Source organism: Elephantulus edwardii, unplaced genomic scaffold, assembly GCF_000299155.1.
Source record: "Elephantulus edwardii isolate Elephantulus edwardi_28Jun2011 unplaced genomic scaffold, EleEdw1.0 scaffold00032, whole genome shotgun sequence".
Classification (NCBI taxonomy): Eukaryota; Metazoa; Chordata; class Mammalia; order Macroscelidea; family Macroscelididae; genus Elephantulus; species Elephantulus edwardii.
Genome location: NW_006399782.1, coordinates 4,443,603 through 4,467,330, shown reverse-complemented (window position 1 = coordinate 4,467,330; position 23,728 = coordinate 4,443,603). Strand labels below are relative to the sequence as shown.

General features: G+C 36.3%; 1 protein-coding gene across 2 annotated transcripts in view; it reads right to left on the bottom strand.

Annotated features, from left to right (window-relative positions):
- Positions 1–4,959: 4,959 nt before the first annotated feature.
- The window catches only part of ZNF148 (zinc finger protein 148), a 218,853-nt gene continuing 200,084 nt past the window's right edge, over positions 4,960–23,728 (bottom strand). Inside the window, exons 7-8 of one of the 2 annotated variants that reach the window (XM_006884211.1) lie at positions 7,082–7,200; positions 4,960–6,819 (exon numbers count right to left, since the gene is read on the bottom strand). In XM_006884211.1, the coding sequence (XP_006884273.1) occupies positions 5,221–6,819; positions 7,082–7,200 (1,718 nt within the window). In that variant the 3' untranslated portion in view covers positions 4,960–5,220. The remainder of the gene's footprint in view (positions 6,820–7,081; positions 7,201–23,728) is intronic. The other variant, XM_006884210.1, reaches the window with a different exon arrangement.

The window sequence follows — 23,728 nt, the reverse complement described above, 5'->3', positions numbered from 1 at the left end:
TATATTATGTACATGTTTAATTATCAACAGGAAATAGAAAATAAAATTTTACAGCAATTGAGAAGCAAAGGTTCAGAAAATGGGTCAGGAAAAGTAATACTGTATCATCAGAATATCCTCTTATCCTACCAGCTTTAATGACAGGGCTTTTCCTTTATTAGCTGAAATACAGAGAAGGTCTAGGGGATCCCAGGAAAATAACACCATGGATCAGAAAAGTCAACGTGCTCCATCATCAGGATTTCCATCACACATTTAATTTCTTCTGTACATATTTTATAAACTTTTTTCCTTGTCAAAATCATCAGATTTCCAGGTTAAATTCAGCACTACACAGTATGCCCTTGAAATAAAATGAGGTTACCTGCTTTATTTGGATACCAAGTTCCCTTCCAGACAGCATTAAAATAAAGACAAGTAAGACTACACAGATAAAATCCAGTATAATTCAAATCCAACAATGAAAAAGTTTCCCCATATTGTTGCAAAATTCTTTCTACTGAAATGCTTTGCTACAATAATAAAAAGCATACATTACATATAAAATATACCAGTGTACTAAAAAGTGACAGAAGTGGACTAGCAAATCCTTCAAAGCACATTATATAAATGACTAGCATTTAAAAACATTTCTCCTATAAAATGTAGGTCATATACATTTATAAATTGGCGGCTGTATTTCTAAAGCAGTGATGTGTGTTCAAATAGTTAGCTGTTCTGTACAGTTAGTATATACTCAATTCAAACTACATTAGGTTTGTCTTTCTTTGTACTGAAGTTGAATAAATTCATCTGATCAGCTGAGAAATTAAGTGTGAAAAACAAGTATCTAAAAATCAAAAGTAGAAAGTTTAGACTTCTTGAAATGTGGCTATTAAATGCGAAGAGAACGACCTATTTCACAATGGAGCTGAAGTCACCTCAAACTTATAGGCAGAAACAAATGTTGAAATCCAATGCAAATCACAAGGTTAGGTAGCAGTACAGAGAAGCAGGAAAGAAAACAAAACAAACAACACACCCCTTCCTTCAGTGTGATGGGCACTAAGTTTTGCGGTCTTCCTCCATCTTGCAGAAGAGTGGTAAGGCCATTCAATGCTTAGTGAGAAATGAGCACAGATGAAGCCAGATTTTAGCCTGTCTCCCCTGCAACTTCAATTAGGCTGTGTAAACAGTGTTACGTTCCAATAGGAGGAACAATGGAATCTGCTTATAAAAACTGATTAAAGATAATCATTATTAAATGAAGTAAGGATAATTGAGAACTCTGAAATGTTTTTAGAACTTTCCTGATGCTACTTGTAAAGTTAGCACTGCTATGTATTATTGCTTACATACAGTACAACATCATATGCCTTCTAACATAAAGCAGTACTGTGATTTGTTTGTACATATTTACAGATTCTTAAAAACAAGCTGTAAAAACATTACATACTTTCAGACAATACAAATTAGCACATTGGTACTCACTTTAAAACAAATGGAATGCATAACATTAATAAACATTGTAAAGGAAGACTCACATAAAAGTCCTTGATTGTCAAGACACGTTTATATATAAACTCTAACTGTGCAGAATTAAAGATTCAATCATAGGTACATCCTTATTTGATGAACCATATTTACAGCATGGTATTGCATAAAAAAATAAAATAATGTTTACAGGGTTTTACTTTTTTATCCATTGGATTAAAGAAAGCAACAAACATAACAAAGAAATGTTTGTCTGCTTTAGTTTGTTTCCTACCAAAGTTTATGTGAAAAAAGGAAACATAAGGTTTTTATTTGCAGATATAGCAAAAACTGGAAAATTATTTCCCTGAAATAAAGCAATTTGAAACTGAAAAAGTTTAAATTAAAATGCAGACTCAAAAATTTTTTCTCATTGACTATAATAGTGCTTCTTCAAGTAAATACATTGTGAAAAAAAATGAGTTCTAGTTTAAAATACTCTAAGAAATGTAGTACTATAGTAATGCCTACTTTAAAAGTTTTCCCGGCTTTTTTTTTGTTTTGTTTTAATTTTTTTTAACAGCCCTTTAAAAACCCAAATAAAATTAAAGAAGTGGCAAAATATCTAACCTAGCTGGCATTCTGCAAGGACCCTTCATTTATGGAAACAAACCTACCCTGAGCACAAGGCTTCTTCTACCTCTCAGAAAGATTACTTGACTCCTCACAATCAATCTTCAGCCAGGACTAAAGAGATTTCTACTGTATCAAGTAGAAAATTTACATACAGATAAAAAAAATTTTTTTAAGAGCCACTCAAATACTCAGAACCAAATGAATTATGTGTGCAATAAAAGGTTTTTTTAAAAAAAGACACAAAATCTTTTAGATGTTCAAGAGATATTACACCTCACCTAAGGTGACCAATTTCTAATTTTCAAACATGACACTATGTCCTAAGTGAAAAAGCACACCTTATTCATAGTGATCATCAAAAGTTTAAGGGTGTCACAGCATTGTTTTATTTAGCAATTTGCTTGCTCAGAGAAATGAGAAAATTTTTAGAAGGAAGGATATCTCATATCCTCCACGTTCGAATCTAAAGCAGTGCACAAGCCTATGGGTCTTCAGAGAGTCTATTAACGCTGAGATAGACATTAAATAACATTCTGGATCAAAATGGGGAACCCAAACTACTGAGATGTTCATCACAGTAATGACAAGACAAGGTAACTCTGGTAGGCATTTATAATTTCACAGTAAGAGAATGACTATATGTAAATGGTAATTTAATAATTTATGCTGCTAAATATCACTTATCTAAAAAATGCTTATAACATGGTAGAAAAATCTGCCATCATGTAGATTTAAAGAAATGTGTTAAAGACAGAAAGGCAACACTCGAATTCTGCCTGCATATTACCCTTTCCAAGGGCTTTCTTTTCTAAGCTGACCCTAACTGCTCAAATAATAGATTCACAAAAAAAACTGTGCTGGTGATGTTGAAATAAACAACTAACAACAAAAAACTTTATACTGTAAAAAGAACTATATTAAGTTCTCAATGGAACAAAATTTTCATCAGGCTTGGGGGAAAAAAAATCAATGCAGGAAATAAATGCCTACTATCATAGCAAATTCTATGAAAGAATGCAAATGGCTATTTCATGTAAGCACTGTTCCACTGAAGATCTCACCTGAATGAAGCCTTCCTGCAATCAGAAGATGTACAGCACAACACACTCCAACCTTAGGAATCAATAATGGCAGAACTTAAATAGCTACTTTAGTCTAGTTCTTTCCAGAATTTGGCAGCAATGAAAGCTGTCAAATGGGAAAACTAGCATTTCAAGCAAAGCTTAACAACCAAAGTGGAAAGGAAACCACATTAAACATAATTAATATTCTTTATCATAAAATATATTTGAAATAAATGTGAAGGGTTTTGGGGTGAACATTTCTTTGTTCCCTTTATTTCTTTTTTGTAAATGAGAACAGTCTTAGGATGTCATTAAATAAAAGAAAAAATAATTTAAATGAATAACATATTCTATGTTGAAACAAGGTAGATTAATAGGGCCAATATATAGGCGACAATGGAAAGTAACAATAATTAAATCCTATCTTCCAAAAGTATTAATTTTAGATGGTCACTGGTTATATCAGTATGTGCATTCTGACAAAAGATGTGAGAAACTTTAAATAAGGAAACCAAAAAGTTGGAACAAATGAAAAGTGAGAAAAGAATTAGTATAATTAATGTTATTTTTTTAAAAAAATCAAAACTATCCAATATGTAACTCAAACCATCATTCTTCAGAAAAGAGTATTTATATATAGATATAGATATATATAGAGATATATAAAATCACTATTGTACCATGCTGTATTAAGACAAAGTATTTTTTTTAAAAAAAAAACCATTCGTGGTATAAGGATAAAGTCTGTAGTTTATTTAGATTTAGAAACGCAACAAAAAATTTCCGATTACTCATCTGGCTGAAAAAGAAATTTTCGTTACTAGAATTAGTAAACACTTTTGGTTTGTAAAATTGTAATGAGTAATGTCCATTAAAAATGTAACTCAAGATAAAATAAGCAATTAAAATGCCCATTTCTTTAGTTTCTCTGGATACTGTTTAATTCATTATCCAATTAATTAAGATTCTAGAAAGAGAAGAATTAAAGCAGGCTTTACAGCTCCAAAGACAACCCAATTTCGTTTTATTGCCAAAAATTAAAACGGTCAATTATGAGATGATTATGACACAACCATATCAAACCTAAAAAAAAATCTAATTTTTGTTTACTTTGAGAAATCAAAAATACCAAATAGACTCTAAGTGCTCTATGTTAACTGAAGTGTATATGTAAAGTAAAATACAATTATGCTTTAAAACGTGGAATACATTTTGTATAAGCATTATGTTCTTGGGAATGTAATCTACAGATTATTTTTTTACTAAAACTTCAAAACCTTGATACCTGCACATGAAAAAAATCATAAAAAATATCTAAGTACAACTGTACAAAGAAACTAATACCAATATGCATACTTCCATAGAAGTATGAACTGCTGCAACAGTTGTATATTTTGGTAAAAGTTTTGAAAGTATGCATATTTTAAAAGTAATTAGGCTTTTAAATAGTGGAGTCTTAGACTATCAGATTTTTTATTACTTTTTTTCCCCCTCAAAAAAACCCACATATCAATATAATGCAAAATGAAAATCAAGGGTATATGGCATATCATTCTTTTTAAAGGTGGTTTCTTTTCCCCCCCATAGGACGCACAAATTTATTTAAGCCATAATCTCTTGACATTTAAACTTTTAAATTCACTCTGTCTGTAAAGTATATTCCGATTCCCTGCTGAAGTGCAATGACTACGCTGAAAAACTTAGAAACAGTATGAGTAAATTTCACACAATTACTAATCTCCTAGAATGTACAATGATATCAATTAGGAAACAATTGTGCGAAAGTAATTTTTTTTTTCCTTTTAACTTGGTGTAGGTAGAATAGCAAGTTTCTGAGCTAAAACAAGTAATGCATTGCTTCTAAAAGGTGACAACATATAAGGCAGTTCAAAGAATGCTGACTAATCAAACAAAATGCAGTTATTGGATTATCTTGCTATTCCTATCAGTTTAACTTGTTATAACACATTGCTTTTAAATCTGTACAGCACTCCATCTTATACAGAGTAACCCCACCCTTGATTAATCTGTTCTAAAGTGCCAGTATTATTTACATTTTTTTTTTTTTTTAGCCAAAAGTCTGGCCAGTTGTGGCATCTGGTGACGATGTCATCCCAGCTCTGTTATCATTTACATTCACCAAGGGAAATTCTGGAAATTCAGCACTTGTCCCTGGTCCCCGAAGGTTCACCTGTCCATTGGCAGTGCTAAATTGAGTAGCTATTCCAGCTCTTGATCCATGATACGGAGCACGGAAGGGCTGTTCAAAAGAGCTCATTTGGTAAGCTTGATGGACAGGCTGAGCCTCGGCTTTCTTCTGAGAAGTCACTTGATCCAAAAAGTCCTGTGTTGATGTGGCAGAAGCATGGTTTGTTTCATCACCTGAAAAGGGAAATGCGTGCTGTGAATCACCAACTATGAGTCCAAAGTGAGACTTATCTGGAGTTGTTCTTAGTGGAGAATTCATTCCTGATCGAAAGCTATTGATGGGCATGGCTGCATAGACTTGTTTGTCTATGGAAGAGAATGCTGGCTGATTTGGAAGGGTCTGGTTATCAGTCACAAAGTTAAGGCTCGGGCTATTCAAATAGGCATCATTTTGGCTAGTTCTGTCCAAAGCCTGCTGCAAAAATTTGGAGTACTCTTGCAACATGTTGGCTTTATCTGAAGAGGATGCTTGGGAGCTTGATCCAACATTCTCTGACTGGGTGACCTCAGGTACTTCTGAAGAATTTATTGATATGCTAGAAGTCACTTCAGTGTCAGCAACATTGAATGCTATTTCATGCTGTCCATTAGCTTTATGGGAATAATGATCTAACAGAGTCTGCAGTACCTCATCCGGAATAACATTTTTGTCATGATTACCCTTGATTTCCACATTCAATGCCTGTGAATCCAATATGGATGCTGTGGCACTTTCGTCAATGACACTTGCCACAGCGGCTTGAGTTACAGAAGGCTGTGAAGCTATAGTACCCACATTCAGCGCATACTCCCTACTATTGTTACTTGCTGCTTGAAGATACCGTTTTTTCTTCAAAAACTGCATGGCATCATCATAATTAGTACTACTATGCACAGGTTTACTGGGCCCCTCTTGCAAATTATCAACTTGATCAATATCAGCATTGCCTTCTGAGTCTAGTAAAGCTTGTTTATCCACAAGTTCAAACGCATACTTTGAAACTTTGCTCTCTTCATATGTGGATAAAGGTGAAATTGTCTGATTTTGCTCCAGTGGTTGTTTCAGGCTTCTCTTACTATTAATTTTTTTGAGAACCAGCTTAGGTGGGTGTATTTCCCCTGATGCATCTTCTAAATGTGATCCCCCAACTGAAGAATGGGGCATTTCAACAGCATATTCAGCTACCATATATTCATCCTTTACTTTAGTACTTGATGAATAAAGTGGCAAGTAATCATTTTTGTCTTTCTTCAAGTCAGATTTGTCCATACCACTCTCTTTATCCATCCCAGATGATTTTTTCTCATTTTTCTGCCTTTTCTTTTTTGGCAGTGAGTTATCTTTTGGTGATGTAGAAAAGCCAGAATCTTCCTCAGATGTCAAAAGGCCACCTTTGATGGCACATCTGTTTAGTTTCTTGTCATGATTTTCATGGCACATACGTTTATGTTTCAATACACGGTCTGTTCTGGAAAAATACTGTCAAATTCAGAGCGCAGTAGTAGGTTTTTTGGTTTGTTTTAGTCAATAAAGGGGAAAAAAGGGGAGGAAAGAGAGAAGAAATTAGTATTAAAATATACATAAAATAGCACATATAATTATAAACTAATTTACAGAGTCAATTTTCTTTAAAAACCTAACTCAAGAATTTTCAAATAAGTCTATCAGTAAATAACATTTTAACTTATTAGAATAATTTTATAATTTAATTTTAGATAAATAACTTAAAATTATCTCTTACCTGTAAACAGTATTCACACTGGTAAGGTTTTTCTCCACTGTGAGTTCTCTTATGCCTTTCCATATGATATTTTTGTATGAATCTCATACCACATTCATCACAACGAAATGGTTTTTCACCTGGTATATGATAAAGTTTAAAACAAAAGTTGTAAAGTAATGAATTTTTTCACATACTAATTTCTAATGTAAGTATCTTTTAAAAGTTGCATAATAACTTTCGATAACTTTTCAAATGAGAAAAGAGTTTCTTATATTTTGCTTTAAAAAATTAAAAGAACTAGAATATTCAAGTGGATAGAAAAATCGGTAAGCAGGCAAACTCAATTTTTCACTTTTCTCTATGTATATATGGAATTTATGGCACCATGAACATTATTTTAATAGTTACCTCTAATCTTTAGTATTTTAAAAATAACACTTTTTAAATTCCACGTGAGGAACATTATGGAGATCTGAAATAGTGTATGATAAAAGCACAATCTAAATAGAAAGCTGTGACAAGAAGTTATCTTGGCTAATAATTATTTGCAAAGCTACTATATTTCTGTTTCTACTTTCCATATAGTTGACATAATTTTTCTCCCCTACAAACAGACACATTATTTGTGTGTAAACCATTTAGGGCATAGTTGGAAAACCAAGATTCATATATACTAAAAAGATATCAAAATAAAGTTCCACTGTTGTCTACCTTGGTAACTTTATTTCCCACTGGAGAATTCTTTTCTCCAGTCAAGCCCAAATACAGACTATGTCATGTTTTCCAAATTCCTTGGCCTGGTTCATGGGTTAGGAATGCCTCTGTATGTTTGGGCACTATATTTCCTTCAAGACCAAATTAATTTCCTCTTTGCTCTATATCCTCGGGGAAAATATATCTTCATTTTCTTTTATATTTCCATAGAACTCCATATGTACTTTTCCAATTCAGTAGTTATTCTGTACATTATTTCTAGTCTTCTAATAGATCACATATCTTTAAGTGAGGTTGTGCTGCAGCTCAATTCAATTCACTGCTGTCAATGTGGAACCAACTTACAGCTGACCCTCCCCTGGGATTCTGAGGTTAGAAATCTCAAGGGAGGAGATGGTCCACCTTTCTCTTGCAGATCTCCTAGTTTATCTTTAAATAACCTCAAGTACCTTGAGAAATTTTTCAGTCCCAAATAAACAGCATTAAAGATAATTACAGTGTTTTAGTGGGAAAAATATTACTGTCAGCTGGTATGATTTAGAACAGCTTCTGTGAAGAGTTAGAAGAACCGAGGCTAGGAAGCCCTTGGAGAGAGTATATATACCTCATTAAAGTCAGAAAAGAAGCTAGTATCTCAGGGGAAACAGAGCAATTAAGAATCCATATACCAGAAGGTGTATCTAAAAAGATAATTCAATATGACACATATAAATTATTTGAAACCTGCGTAAGTGCAAAATTAGTAATTGCTATGAAGTTTCCAGATTTTAGGGCTAAAGAGACTTTGCAATGCCTTTCAAATTGGTGCCCCTGTGGGGTTCCAGAGAGGCTCTCTAGAGCTACTTCTGATGCAGCAAAAAGTTTTAAGCTGGCTATCCACAACTCAATACAAAATAATTTTTTGTTTACCGGTAAGTATTCTTAGTTCGAATGAGCTCATTTGGTCTACACTCACTGGTGCTCAAGGTCTCAAACCTGTTCCTGAGATGGTTTTGAAATTCGAAATTTCCCACGTGAATTTCAAAACCATCTCAGGAACAGGTTTGAGGCCTTGAGCACCAATAAGCATAGACCAAATGAGCTCTGGGAGGATATCAAGAAAATTGTCCATGAAAAATGCAAAAGATCATTACAAAAGCTGAAGAAGAAGAAAAGGCCATCATGGATGTCAGATGAGACTTTGAGTATTGCATAAGAGCGTCGAGAAGCCAAAGCTAAAGGAAGAAATCAAGGAATCAAAGAGCTGAACAGAAAATTTCAAAAGGCAGCTTGGGACGACAAAGCAAGATACTATAATGAAACGGGCAGAGAGCTGGAGTGAGAAAATCAAAAGGGCCGAACTCACTCAGCATTTCTTAACCTAAAGAAAGGAGCTGAAAAACAAATTCAAGCCACGGGTGGCAATACTTAAGCAGAGTTTCAGTAGAATGTTGAAGTATTACACAGAGTCACTGTATCAGAAGGAATTGGCTGACACGGAGGAATTAAATGAAATAACATATGAGCAAGAGCCTATGGTGATGAAGGAGGAAGTTCAAGTTGCTCTGAAGAAATTGGCAAAAAACAAGGCTCCAGGAGTTGACAGCATACCAACTGATTTATTTCAACAAACAGACGCTGCCCTGGATATGCTCACTAAGTTGTGCTAAGAAATCTGGAGGAGAGCCAACTGACTGAAAGAGATCGATATTTGTTCCCATTCCAAAGAAAGGTGACCCAACAGAGTGTGGAAATTATCAAACAATATCATCGATATCACATGTAAGCAAGATTCTGCTGAAAATTATCCAAAAACGTTTAGAACAATATGTCAACAGTGAACTGCCAGATGTGCAGGCTGGATTTAGAAGAGGTCGTGGTACTAGGGATATTATAGCTAATGTTAGATGGATCTTGGCAGAAAGCAGAGAATACCAGAAGAATGTCTATCTGTGCTTCATTGACTATGCAAAGGCTTTTGACTGTGGGGATCACAACAAGTTATGGCTGACTCTGAGAAGAATGGGAATCCCAGAACATCTGATTGTGCTAATGTAAAACCTAAACTTGGACCAAAAGGCAGTCGTCAGAACAGAGCAAGGAGACACTACATGGTTCAAAATCAAGAAAGGGGTCTGTCAGAGATGTATTTTGTCTCCATACCTTTTCAATCTGTATGCAGAACAGATCACCTGAGACGCGTGGAAGAATTATCAACAACCTGCATTATGTGGATGGTACAACCCTGCTTGCTGAAACGGAGAAGGACCTGAAGCACTTGCTGCAGAAGGTCAAGGACTGCAGCCTTCAGTATGGATTGAAACTCAACATCAAGAAAACAAAGATTCTTACCACTGGGCCAATTGGCAGCATCAGTATGGACGGTGAAGAGACTGAGATAGTTAACAGTTTTAGTTTGCCTGGTTCCACAGTCAACACTCTTGGTAACAGCAGCCAGGAAATCAGGAGATGAATTGCACTGGGAAAGTCACCTGTGAGGGACCTCTCAAGAGTACTGAAGAGCAACGACATCAGGCTGGAGACTAAGGTGCGCCTGATCCAGGCTATAGTCCTCAATTACGTGCTATGCACTGGAGAGGTGGACAGTGAATAGGGATGACAGAAAGAGAATTGATGCCTTTGAGCTGTGGTGCTGGAGAAGAGTGTTGAATATACCATGGACTGCTAGGAGAACAAACAGGTTTGCCCCGGAGAGGGTGAAAGCCGGAGTGCTCCTTGGAGTCAAGTATTCTGAAGCTTTGTCTGTTAAACTTTGGGCATGTTGCAAGGTGGGACTGGTCCTGGGAGAGGGACATCATGTTTGGCAGAGTGGAGGGACGGCGAAGGAGAGGAAGACCCTCAATGAGATGGATTGATTCTCTGAGTGGAGTGGTGGGAATGAGTGTGTCTGAGATGGTGAGGTTGGCACAGGATAGAATGGCATTTAGGGCTCTTGTACACAGGGTTGCTATGAGTCACAAGCAACTCAATGGCACATAACAACAACAACAACATCATTCTTAGTTCTTAGAACTAAGGGTTCCAAGGTCAGGAAAATATCTTACTACAACCAATCTAGCTTGTTTTAAAGAAAAGAAAATTTGAAATCTTCGGGTAAAAAAAAACAACACCACAAACAACTGCTATCTTTTGGTTTCTTGTCCAATTTTCCTTGTACTATAGCATACTGCTTCAAAAAGGCCCAAGTAAATGGGGAGGCAACAACAGAAACTGGTAGAGAGAGGACTGTTTATTAAGGAAGTTTAGAAATAAAATGAGAAAAAGGACATGGAACATAGATAGCCAGGAGGTAAACAAAATCAAGGGGAAACTGAAATAAAATGGAATATTACGGGGGGGGGGGGGGAATCAAAAGAACAAAATCCTACCAAAACCAAGATAGGGGAAAGAAAACAAGAGTCTATCTTTGCAAAGAAGAAAAAATAAATGTAGATTTTGAGATGGAAAACGTTCAGTACATCTCATTATGATTAGAAATTAAAACCATTTCTAAAAAAATGAGGATAAATTAAAGAAAAAATTAGGAGAAATTATTAAAATGCAATTAATTTTGTATGATGTTTATAGATTAGAAAGCTTTCTATCTCAAAGTTATCTATAGATTTGATGCAGAATTGACAAAAGGATCCTAAAATTAGTATAGAGATGTAAGACTATGCAAAAGCAATCTTGAAAAAGATTAAGAGAAATTTGCAACCTTACTACAAAACTACAATAATCAAGAGAACATGGTAAAAAAAAAAAAAAAAAAAAGAGAACATGGTAATGGCATAAGAATAAATATGTATCAAGGAACAGGATTGAAATTTGAGAAATAAACCCTTTTCACGTTTTGATCTTCTTCAAAGATGCCAAGAGTGACAGTTTCCCCATTATTTGAATGAAAGTCCACCTTTCTTAATCCTATTTCTTAATCATTTTCTCATTACAAGCTAATAATTTCCACAAGCCTGACTTTAGCACTTCTCTTATACTGGTCTGACTATTCCTAAGTTAGAACCAAAGTATTTCCTTTAGTAAGGCTTTATAATTTAATAAAAAAAGCTAATTATCCTCATTGTTCTCCTTTTGTCTTTCAGGTTTGCTTTATTTTTCTACTTGTGTTGGAATCAGTGAGACTGGTTCAGGACAGGGCAGGCTTCAGACCTGCTGTACACAGGATCATTATGGGCTGTAGGTGACACAATGATACATCATAACAACAACATTAGGGAATGTATGCTATCAATCGATCCCAACTTGATGGCAATGAGCTGAGAATTGGGAAGAAGCCCTACTGGTGTAGTGATTTGAGTGCTCAGTCGTGAACAGAAAGGCTGACAAGTTTAAATCTGCCAACTGGGTTTTTTTTGGGGTTCTTTTATTTAAATATTTTTGTATTTGTTATTTTTTTTTTTCTGGGACAACAATAAGAAAGTCAAAATCTTACTATTCTCTCCAAACTAGACTTGGAATAATATGGAAGAGTTGGCCCAAGCAATAAAAACAGCTTCTGCCTTATAAAGCAAAGTCAACAAAGAGCAGTGGACATTATTAGAAAATGTTTCTTTAATTCTTTTATCAACTTAAGACTGAATTCACATTATTAACTGTCAAAAACGCCCAGTATGACCTGACTAAAAGTCCCTACTTTTAGAAAAATTGTAGTCCCTACAAAGCACCCACTAAAGTACAAAACACTGAGCTACAGAGAGGGTGGTGGTGGTTGTTGTTATGTGTTATAGAGTTGAGTGAGACTCATGGCAACCCTGTGCACAGTATCTGTGAACCCTGCTCTCCCGAGCCAATCTTGCAGTGTCCAACACTTTTAACCCTATTACCCAGTCATTGTGCCAATCCATCTCATCCACGGTCTTTCTTTCCTGCACTGTCCCTCCACCCGTCCTAGCATGGTGTCCTTCAGCAAGGACTGGTCCCTCCTGGCAAGAAGCCCAAAGTATATGAAACAGAGCTTCAAAATCCTTGCCTCCAAGAGGCAACTTGGTTCCACCCTCCCCAGGATAGATCTGGTTTGGTCTCTTCAGTATGTTCAGTACTCTTCTCCAGCACAACTCAATGGCATTGATTCTTCTTCTGATATCCTTAGTCACTTGTCCAGCTCTCTAGTGCTTAGAAAGTAATTGTGAAAACCACAGCCTGGATCAGGTACACTTCAGTCTTTAGAGTGAAAATATTGCTCTTCAGCACTCTTGTAAGGTCCCTCTCAGTAGATTTTCCCAATGCAATTAGTCCTAACTGCTGGTGCCAAAAGTGTTGTGGATCTAAGCAAAATGAAATTGTTAACAACTTCAGTCTCTTCACCATCTCTCATGGTGCTGCCAACTGGCGTAGTGGTGAGAATCTTTGTTTCCTTTACGTTGAGCTTCAACTCATATTGAAGACTGCAGTACTAGACGCTCTGCAGAAAATGCTTCAGGTTCTCCTCAGTTTCTGCAAGCAAGGTTGTTATCATCTGAGTAACATAGGCTGCTGTGTTTGCCTCCAATCCTGATGCCACATTCTTCCTCATAAAGTCCAGCCTCCTGAATGATCTGTTCCACAAATAGATTAAAGAGGTGTGGAGATAGGATGCATTCCTGATGCACTCCTTTCTTGATTTTGAACCATGTAGTGTTTCATTGTTCTGTTTTGATGACTACTTTCTGGTCCAAATATAGGTTTCACATGAACGAAGGAGATCAAGAAAGACTCCCAGTTTTCGACAGATGTCCACCAGCTGGTCCAGCTCAGGGCAGCTTCACTCAGACATGTCCTGGCAGCCCATGTGGCTTTGATTCATTAACTCTCCCAGGAGCTGGACTACGTTGGCAGGTGTTTCTTCACTTCTCTTTTTAAACTGGAGCACTCGTGCTGCCTCACTGTATAACATGCTTTGCATGCTGACAGAGCTTGAAGTTGAGCACAGCTCTCTTCTTGCAGAACCATCTACACTGGCTCTGTCCTTCCACTAAAGGACACTGTTCATCTTCTTAAACCACCTCTAGGTTCCTTTTCTCTAAGATATAGCTACTTTTGGTGGCAAAGAGGGTCACCGGGCTAACTGTTGGCGTAACCCTTGAGCTCCAACACAGCCTTGCTGTATCTGTGGGACACCGGGCCATTGGAAGGCCGACTGCCCTTCCACGCTTAGCTGCGGGAGGGCAGCCCCTCCACCAAACCCCGTCTCCGTCCTGGCCGACCCTAAATCCGCAACTGTTTCATGGGATAAAGATGTAGCAAACTGCTTTAATGATTTCCCTTTAACAGTAAGACATTTTAACATAAAAGGAAAGCAATGTATAAAGGACTGATCTATTTTGATTTACAGGAAAATCTTACTTGAAAAATACTAAAAAATTTATAATATTATGTTTTATATTCAGAAAAGCAGTGACAAGGTGAAGAGAAAAATAATCCCAAAGTGTTCCATTAATGGTAATTTTCCAATACCTAAAGGCTCAGGGTTCTAACAGAGTTATCCAGCAAGACCATCAATTTTTCTCATTCTTTCTGGTACCTTTGCTATTACACATACTCAGCTGTTTATGAATAAGAACTCTTATTGAAATATGGATGTAATTACCAGGATAAAGGATACACAAGGAAATCAGAGAGACATAAATAAAAAAACTAACTCAATAATAAAATAAAAATTTTAAAAAAATCAGCTTTCAATAGGTGGATAGCTTAATTAAAAAAAAAAACAAAACAAAAACAACAACAACAACAAAAAGAAACTAGCTCATATTAAGCTGATTTTTCAGCGTGACAATTACTTTCCTCTTCAAACCATTCAAATCCAGCTTCTCACCCAACAAAACAGGTCCTGACATTAAAAAATCACCTTCATGTCACCAGGTAACTCCAACTTTACATTACCATGTTACACCTCTCAAAAGATTACAGCTCAAGTGAGAACTTTCTTCTTCAAACTAATTTTCCCCTTGGCTTCTATGTTTCCTTCAACTTTTCCTTCTTAATACTCTTTCCAGCTCAACCTTCTCACTCCAGTAATTAATGTTTTCTTTTACAAGGGTTCATTCTAAGCTTTTTCCTTTTTTATATCCTATAGGCTTTACTTTAGCAAGAAGGAAAACCTATCTATTGCAATAGTTTTGGCCCTATGTCTATTGCTGTTGAGTTAATTTCAACTCAAAATGGCCCTCCACTGGATTTCCAAGGCCATAGATCTTTACAGAGGAGACTGTCCAATCACTTTAAGTACTCTCAAATGTAAGCTCAAGATTCATGCAAACTGTCCACTAAACATCTTCATTTTTATGGTTATGTGAGTGATATAACATGTGTCACAAATCAAACTGTGAGCTTCTACTCCAACTTTGTTTTCTTCCATATTTCTTATTTCCATTTATGGCATTACCACTCACCTAGCAGTGCTAGTCAGAGACTCACACTTCTGTCTTCTTTACCTTCATTACCCTTTTCCGTATCTAAGCAATTAATACTTAACTCAAACTCACTGCCTTCTAGCTGGGTCTGACTCATAACAATCCTCCCTTGGGTTTCTGAGGCTGTAAATCTTAATGAGAGAAGACTGACCATTTTTTGTCCTCTGTGTTGTTGGTGGATTCAAATCCCTGGAGACACACTGCCTTTGGTTAGCAACCTAACACACTACAAACTATGCCACCAGAACTCCTTTTACACAATAGGCCTATTAATCAGCTATATATTATATATCCGTAAAATCTGTCCTCAACTTTCCATTTTCCCCTGCCATCACCCAAGTTTAAGACATCATATAAAGTATCTTCCTACCTAGCAATCTTGCTGGGACTGGTTCTCCTCATCTTCCAATTTCACACCACAAGATTTCGTGAATGTAAGTGATGTTAACATAAGCTACAATATCCCTAGTACCGTGACCCCTTCTAAATCCAGCCTGCACTTCTGGCAGTTCTCTGCTGATGTGCTGTTCCAGTCGTTTGTGGATAATCTTAAGCCGAATCTTGCTTGCATGTGATATCAATGATATAGTATGATAATTTCCACACTCCGTGGGATTACCTTTCTTTGGAATGGGAATAAATATGGCCAGGTGGTTGTCCTCCAGATTTCTTGGTACAACTTGGTGAGCACATCTAGGGCAGCATCTGTTTGCTGAAATATGTAACTGATGTGCCATCAATCCCTGCAGCCTCTGTTTTTGCCAATTCTATCAGAGCATCTTGAACTTCCTCCTTCATCACCACAGGCTCTTGCTCATATGTTGTTTTATGAAATTCTTCAGTGTCACCTTTTGGTACAAAGACTCTGTATACTCTTTTCCATCTTCTTTTAATGCTTCATTTAGTATTCTGCCCAAAGCATCCTAAGTATTTCAACTCGAGGCTTGAATTTGTTCCTTAGTTCCTTGGGCTTAAGAAATGCGGAGTGAGTTCGGCCCCATTGATTTTCTGATTCCAGCTCTTTGCACATTTCATTATAATAATTTACTTTGTCTACCCGTGCTGCCCTTTGAAATCATGGTTCAAGCCTACTGATGGTCTCTACTATTTACAGGATAAGGTGAAAACCAGATCCACTCTGAGTTAGCCCCTGTCTTTCACTTGTGTCTGATTGTTGCTCATACTTTCCCTCTTTGCTTTCTAAAGTTCTAGTCTAAATGGTCTTCTTTCAATTTCTAGAATTTACTATGGCTATTCTTACCCATTTCTACAGAAATTTTTCCCTCTTTCAAACCAATTCTTTGCTATGATAGTGTATATAAAACATTTTATACTCAAGAAGTGGCAGCTACTGTTTCTAGTCCAATTTCTCAGATTCTTTGCTAAGCTACAGATTAGCAGAGTATGTACAGCTTCTGTAAGGTATTAACGATACTGTTTAGTAATGTCCACGTCCTGCTGGACTAACTAACTCTCTTTGAAATGTGCACAAATAGGGATCTCTTTTAGTCGCATGGCCAGGTAGCTTTCTACCAACCAGCACAGATGAGTCAATGTGTCTAGCACTTCATCTGCTGATGGATACTGCATCAATTCCTGAAGCTTTGCTTGGGTTTTGCTGTTGTTTTCTTTACCAATGCCTTTCAGTGCAGTGTGGACCAATGAACATCAACCAATTCTTGTGGCCTAGCTGCAAGAAGCTGCACTGTAATCCTGAAGGCAGGTGTTTCAAATTCACAAACTGCTCTTTGGGAGAAGGATGGGCTATCTTCTCTTGTGCGATTAACTGCCTCTGAAAACCCACCAGAGGGTCAGCTATGGGTTGGATTCGACTCACCAGTATACAACAACAATAAAAGGAATAGGAGCTCTGGTGGCCTAGTGGTAAGAACCTGTACTTCAATCCCAAAGGCATGGAGTTCGAATCTACCAGCTGATCCACAGGAGAAGGATGGACAATCTCCTTCCATACAATTACTGCCTCTGAAAACTCACTGGAGGGTCAGATTTGTGTTGGTTCCAACTCAATGGTAAACAACAACAACAATTAAAGGAAAGGGAGCTCTAGTGATAAGAAGATACACTGCACTCTCAAAGGCACATGGATTGAATCCACTAGCTGCTCCACAGGAGAAGGATAGTCAATCTCCTCCTGTGTAATTTATAGCCTCTGAAAACCGGCTGGAGGGTCAGCTATGGGTAGGTTCCATCTTGATGGCAAACAACAACAATAAGAGGAAATTCCCAGGTAGACACTTTACATAATTTTGAGGATTTGAGAGTTGGTCTAGTAACTATGAATGGAAAAAAAAAACAAACCCCGAAACCCAAACAACAAAAAAATCCAACAGCAACAATGTCCTAATTCTGATAATAAGCTGTATAATAGATATGGCAATTTCCATGTCTTAGTTCTCTATCAAAGTACATGACCAATATTCAATTGATATTAATATTTAAGCACAATGTTTTTATGTACTGTTGAGTTAGAAATGACCCATAGCTAACCCTCCAGCAGGTTTTCAGAAGCAGTAAATCACCCAGGAGGAGAGTGCCCATCCTTCTACCAAAGAGCACTTGGTGGATTTAAAGTACATGCCTCTGGGATTGCAGCACAGCTTCTTCTCACTAGGTTACAAGAGCTTCCTTCAAAGCTCAATAACACTAAAACACTGATGTTCCAATGATGACACTTAGGTGCTATACGATCTAAATTAACAGAATATTAATTTAAGGTAAACAGCTAAATATATTTAACTAATGTCTAATTATTTTTTAAGTTTTCATTCTGAAATATAACACACATCTAGAAGTCTCTTTTCTACAAACACAGTTTAAAAATGGGGTACTTTTAAAATTAGAAAATGGCTGAGCCCCTACCAAAAAGAAGTCTAAATTAAAACTCTAAATTATGAAATATATTTAGTAAAACTATTTCTACCCAATGGTTGAGTAGTAAAATTCTTGCCTTCCATGCTCAAAGTTTCCAAGTTGAATAGAGGATTCTTTGGCAGACTAGACATGCTTGTTTCCTCAGAGTACCAGTTTGATAGGGATGGGTAAATTATCAATTGGCTATTGAACAAGGTTATGAGGCATGTAAGCTGGCTTAAATGCTTTCATGAAAGTAGTTGTTGGTGGGATGATTATAAGGAAGGTGGGAAAACCTACCCAAATATAAATGAACAAAATATAATGTAAATGAAGGACAATATGGAACACTATATCCATGCTAGAAACACAATGTGTTTGAATGATAAAAATATTAATAATTATAAAAAAAGGAACCAAGGTTCTATTTCCAGGCAATGCCCCGCCATGTGAGATGGAAGCCCACATACTTGCTATGCTGCTGAACAGGCTCCAGGGGAACTTCTAGTCAAAGATGGGCTACAAAAGCAAGCCCGAAAGATCCATTTCTGAAAATTAGCCAGCGAAACCTTATGGTTTTTTATGGTCTGATATGCAATTAATCACAGGGATGGTACGAGACTAGGCAGCAGTTCATCCTTTTGTGCATGAGGTTATGTAAATTGGGTGCCAACTGAATGGCAACTAAGAATATCTGTATTTAGGGATGACATGATCCTACATGTGTGAAAATAGCATAAAGAGCCACAAGAAAGCTATTATAGCTAATTTAGCAAAGTTGCAGAGTTTAAAAAAAGGATACAAAAGTCAGCTGGGCTTCTATGATGATCAGCAACAAACAACCTGAGGATGTTAGCTGATCAGTAATGAACAATGGCAAAGGAAATTATGAAAACAATGCCACTTAAAATAGCATCTCAAAGAAGAGAATATTTCAGTATATCTAGGCAAGAAGACAGAATATTTGTACACCAAAAACCCTAATAAAACTGCTGAATAAAGAAATTAAAAGATACCTGAATGTTAAGATGTAAAGCCTATGAAGACAGATCTAATTGCAAACTGAATGAACTCTTTCAAAATTCAAACAATCATTTTTTTAAAAAACCAATCCTCAATTTCATACAAGTGTATTCAAACAGTTAACAGAATTTGGACAAGAGCAACACTGCAGGACTTACTCTTCTCAATTTCAAAATTTCCACAAAAATATTGAAAACCAAAAATATTCAAAAAACACTGTGTCACTGGCCCAACCGAGAAACCCACGTTACCTATGCCCAAGTGACTTGGTAAGAGTACCAAAACTTATAAAGGAATAAATTTTTTTTTTCTACCAATGGTATAAAGACAACCAAAGGTCCACAAGCAAAATAACAGACTACAACTATTACTTCACAATATAGGGTTGGTTATTCTGAAGAGTTTGGAATGTAGTCTGAGTCTACCAGCTACTCTGCATGAGAAATATGGGCAATCTTCTTTCATGTGATTTTATAGCCTCTGAAAACCTGAAGGGTCAGATGTGAGTCAGTTCTGACGGAAAAGCACGTAACAAGTATCTGGCTGAAAGATGAGCCATGAGGTGAGTTCTGTTCTGAGTCTGAAAGGATCAGTCAGGACCACAGTGTGGGAGACTCTACCAGCCTCTATCAGACCACCCTGGTCTCTCTGTTTTTTTAACTGTGATGGTGATTTCCATTACTCCTTCTACACTTTTCTATGTCTTCCCTTTCTTTTGGGATAATTACAGTGATCATCCACTTATTGGAAATTGCCTTTCCCTTCACTCATCCTTTTTTAGGGTTTTTCCCCCTTTGTAAAGTAAAAAGCAAAAGACTGACTTCTTAGAAAAGATATGTCTCAAAGGAAAGAACAGATCATCCTCCAAGGAAAGAAAGAAATGGAGAAGGATTCCTTCACTCATCTTACTACCTGGGTTTTTTCTATTTACTAATTTTTACTCCTTTCTCCCACATTTTCCACCTTTGGTAATCACCTATGAAAGATGTGAGATCTGTGTAAACCTTTCCTTAGCTTTTTATAATAGTGGTGTTACACAGTATTTCTCCTTTCTGATGGGCTTACTTCAGGAGTTCTGAGTGGCCTGGCCTACAGGGAACTGCTCTGTTAACCCTAAAGCCACATCTCTGGTAGTTTGCTTGTGGGAGAAAGACAAGGAATCTTCTCCAGTGCAACTTATACCCTTGGAAACAGAATGGAGGTCAGCTATAAGTCAGTTCCACTTAGGTGGCAATGACTTTAGGTTTCATAAAATCCTCTAGATACATCTGTGTTATGCATTGTTTTATGAATTTTCTCTTTGATTTTTAGTGCTGCATGGCACTCAGTGCAGGAATACAAAACAGTGTGTCTATTTTAATTTTTTAATCAAGTACCAAATTGCTTTCCATAGTGGCTTCACCATTTAACATGTCTACCAGCAGTGTATGAGAGCTCCCTTTCTCTAACCCTTTGCCAGTATTTTTGTTTTCTGTCTTATTAAACTGTACTATTGTAACTGGGGTGAGATGACATCACATTGTCCAATTTCTCAAATAATTTGCTCAGGATACAGACTGAATAAATATGGACAAGGGATACAACCCTTATGCACACCATTCTTGATTTTTAACCATAAACAACAGCCTCTTAGTTTTAAGTTTTGCATGAACTTAATTACATGGTCTGAAATTCTCATTCTTCTCAATGCTAACCATTATTTGTTAGGATCCACACAGTCAAATGCCTCTACACAGTCAACAAAGCAAGTATTCTTTGCTTTTGGACAGGATCCATCTGACATCAGCAATGACAGATATCCCTGGTGCCACAGCCTCTACTAAATACAGTTTGAATGTCTGACAATTCTCTATGTACAGTTTTATGTATAGTTTTAGCCTTTTAAAACTTATTTTCAGCATTATTCTCCTTGCATATGATGGTAATGATACCACTCACTGATTTCCACATCCTCTTGGATCACCTTTTTTGGGAATGGGAACAAATAGGGATCTCTTCCAGTCAGTTGGCCAGGCAACTGTCCTTCAAAATTATTGGCATAGATGGGTGAGCACGTCCAGATTGCATGTTAGTTTATCTTATTAATACAGGTATTTTCAAACACACATTTAGAAAAAAGAGAAAATAAACTTTCATGTATCAACCTCTCAGCTTTAATAATTATCAACACATGTTAAATTTTGTTTGATCTACCTTCTCCCTCATGTCTTTCTTCCTTACATTAACCAAGTAAATGATACTAGAAAGAAAAAAACCAAAACAAAACATCATAATCAGGAGTGGCATCCACTTCCTAAACAACATGTGTCAGGAAACTACGAATCTTGAGAAACAAAGATAGTTATAGAAAGGCTTCAGGTCTTTTGTTCATAGAGTCTGAGTCAGTATGAGTCGTGCTCAAATCGACAACAGTCAACTACAACAACAACAACAACAACAACATTTAATAACTTTTCAACTAACTAGTAAATTTTCTATTCATCTAATCAGCATACATATCAAGAAATAGAATATTATTAGAATCTCTGAAGTACCACATGGTCACTAATCTCTCAAAGATAACTATCATCCACACTTCTAATTTGGTCTTTTCATTTTTTACTGAAATAAGCCTACAGAAAAGCATGCAAGTCATAAATGTACAGCTGAATAAACATTCCTGTAATGAATACCCCAGATCAAGAAATCCTGTACTCTCTATTCTGATACGTAGCAATGTCTTAAGCTTCATAAGAACAAAATCATGTACACACTCTTTTGTGGTAAGCTTTTACTCAATCTCATGCAGACCTTCACATACTCCTCAGCTGAGATATTATCTGTAGACTAGATTGAAAGAGAGAGATGGTATAATTGTCTTCTAATCAATGAGCACATTATGCTTCCCTATTTATTTTCCTATTCAATTTAGATCTCATATCTTTCATCATACTTACTCCTAGTTATTTTATTTAAAAAAAAAAAAATTACACGCTACCACAGTAAAAACTTCACTTTCTATTTGCTTTTTGCATACACAGACACACAACTGGCTTCTGACTACTTCTTATATTCAGTGATGACCTTGATGAATTCACTCTAAATTTTAATCTGTAAATCTTGATGGATTTTCTTTTCCTTCTTCCCACATTGTTTCTAGACTTACTGCATTATTAGCTGGGAACTCACTGTCAACACTGAATGCAAGTTGTGACACCAAGTATCATTGTTCCATTTTCAGTCTCAAGAGAAATTTTTTATCATTTACTATTTACTGTTGGTGCTTCTAATTACTTAAGAATTTAATTTTTCAATTATCAAATCTTCTTCTTCACTAAGATAAAAACTCTCCAAAAGAACTAAGCCCTAGTGCCCCAAGAGATCCATGTATGTAGTAAATGAACTTCTCTTTCAAGCACCTTCAATAGAATTCATTATATACCATTCTTAGGAGAATAAAGAAAATCATAATTCAAATAATTTTATGTGCTGTGGTGCAAAGAATGCTAACTGAGAAAGTATATACATATTTAATTTTCTGCATTTTTACTTTCTTTATGATATTTCCTATTCATAACTTCCAGGTCACTTTCAATTTTTCTCTTCTACAAATTTAAGATGTGTCCTGGTTGAAAGCAGAGAATATCAGAAGTATGTCTATCTGTGCAAAGGCATTTGACTGTGTGGATCCTAACAAAATATGGCTATCATTGAGAAGAAACACTTAAATATGCTCATAAGAAATCTATACCTAGATATTTTTTGAAACTGCTATATGAACAAAGAAAGGGAACACTGCATGCCTTAAAATCTGGAAAGGTGTTTGTCAGAGTTGTATCCTTTCTCCATACTTATTCAATCTGTATGCTGAGGTAATCATTAGTAAAGCTCGATTCTATGAAGAGTAATATGGCACCAGAATAGAGAGTAAGACACATCGACAACCTATGTTATGCAGATGAAATAACCTCACTTGCTGAAAAGGAGGAGCACTTTGAAACACTTGCTGAAGAAGATCATATTCTTCCAACACAGAATATATTTTAATCACCACTGAGATAGTACTGGAAGAGATCTATATTTGTTCCCATTCCAAAGAAAGGTAATCTGACAGAGTGTAGAAATTATTGAACAGTATCATTGATATCACATGCAAGCAAGAGTCTGCTGAAGATTATCCCAAATGACTGGAACAGCACATTAACAAAGAACTGCCTGAAGTGCAGGCTGGATTTAGATGAAGCTGTGGCACTAGGGATATTATAGCTCATGTCAGATGGATCTTGACTGAAAGTAGAAAGTACCAGAGGAATGTCTATCTGTATTTCATTGATTATGCAAAGTCATTTGACTGTGTGGATCACAACAAATTGTGACTGACTCTGAGAAGAATGGGAATCAAAGAACACGTGATTGTGCTTATGCAAAACCTGTACTAGGACCAGGAGGGAGTTGTCAGAACAGAGCAAGGAAACGCTGCATGGTTCAAAATTGGGAAGGGTGTGCACACCAAGGATGTGTCCTATTTCCATATCGTTTCAATCTATATGCAGAACAGATTATCTGGGAGGCTGGGCTCTATGAGAAGTGTGGCATCAGGACTGGAAGTAGACTCTTCAACAATCTGTGTTATGCAGATGACATAACCCTGCTTGCTGAAACTGAGAAGGATCTAAGGATTGAAGCTCAA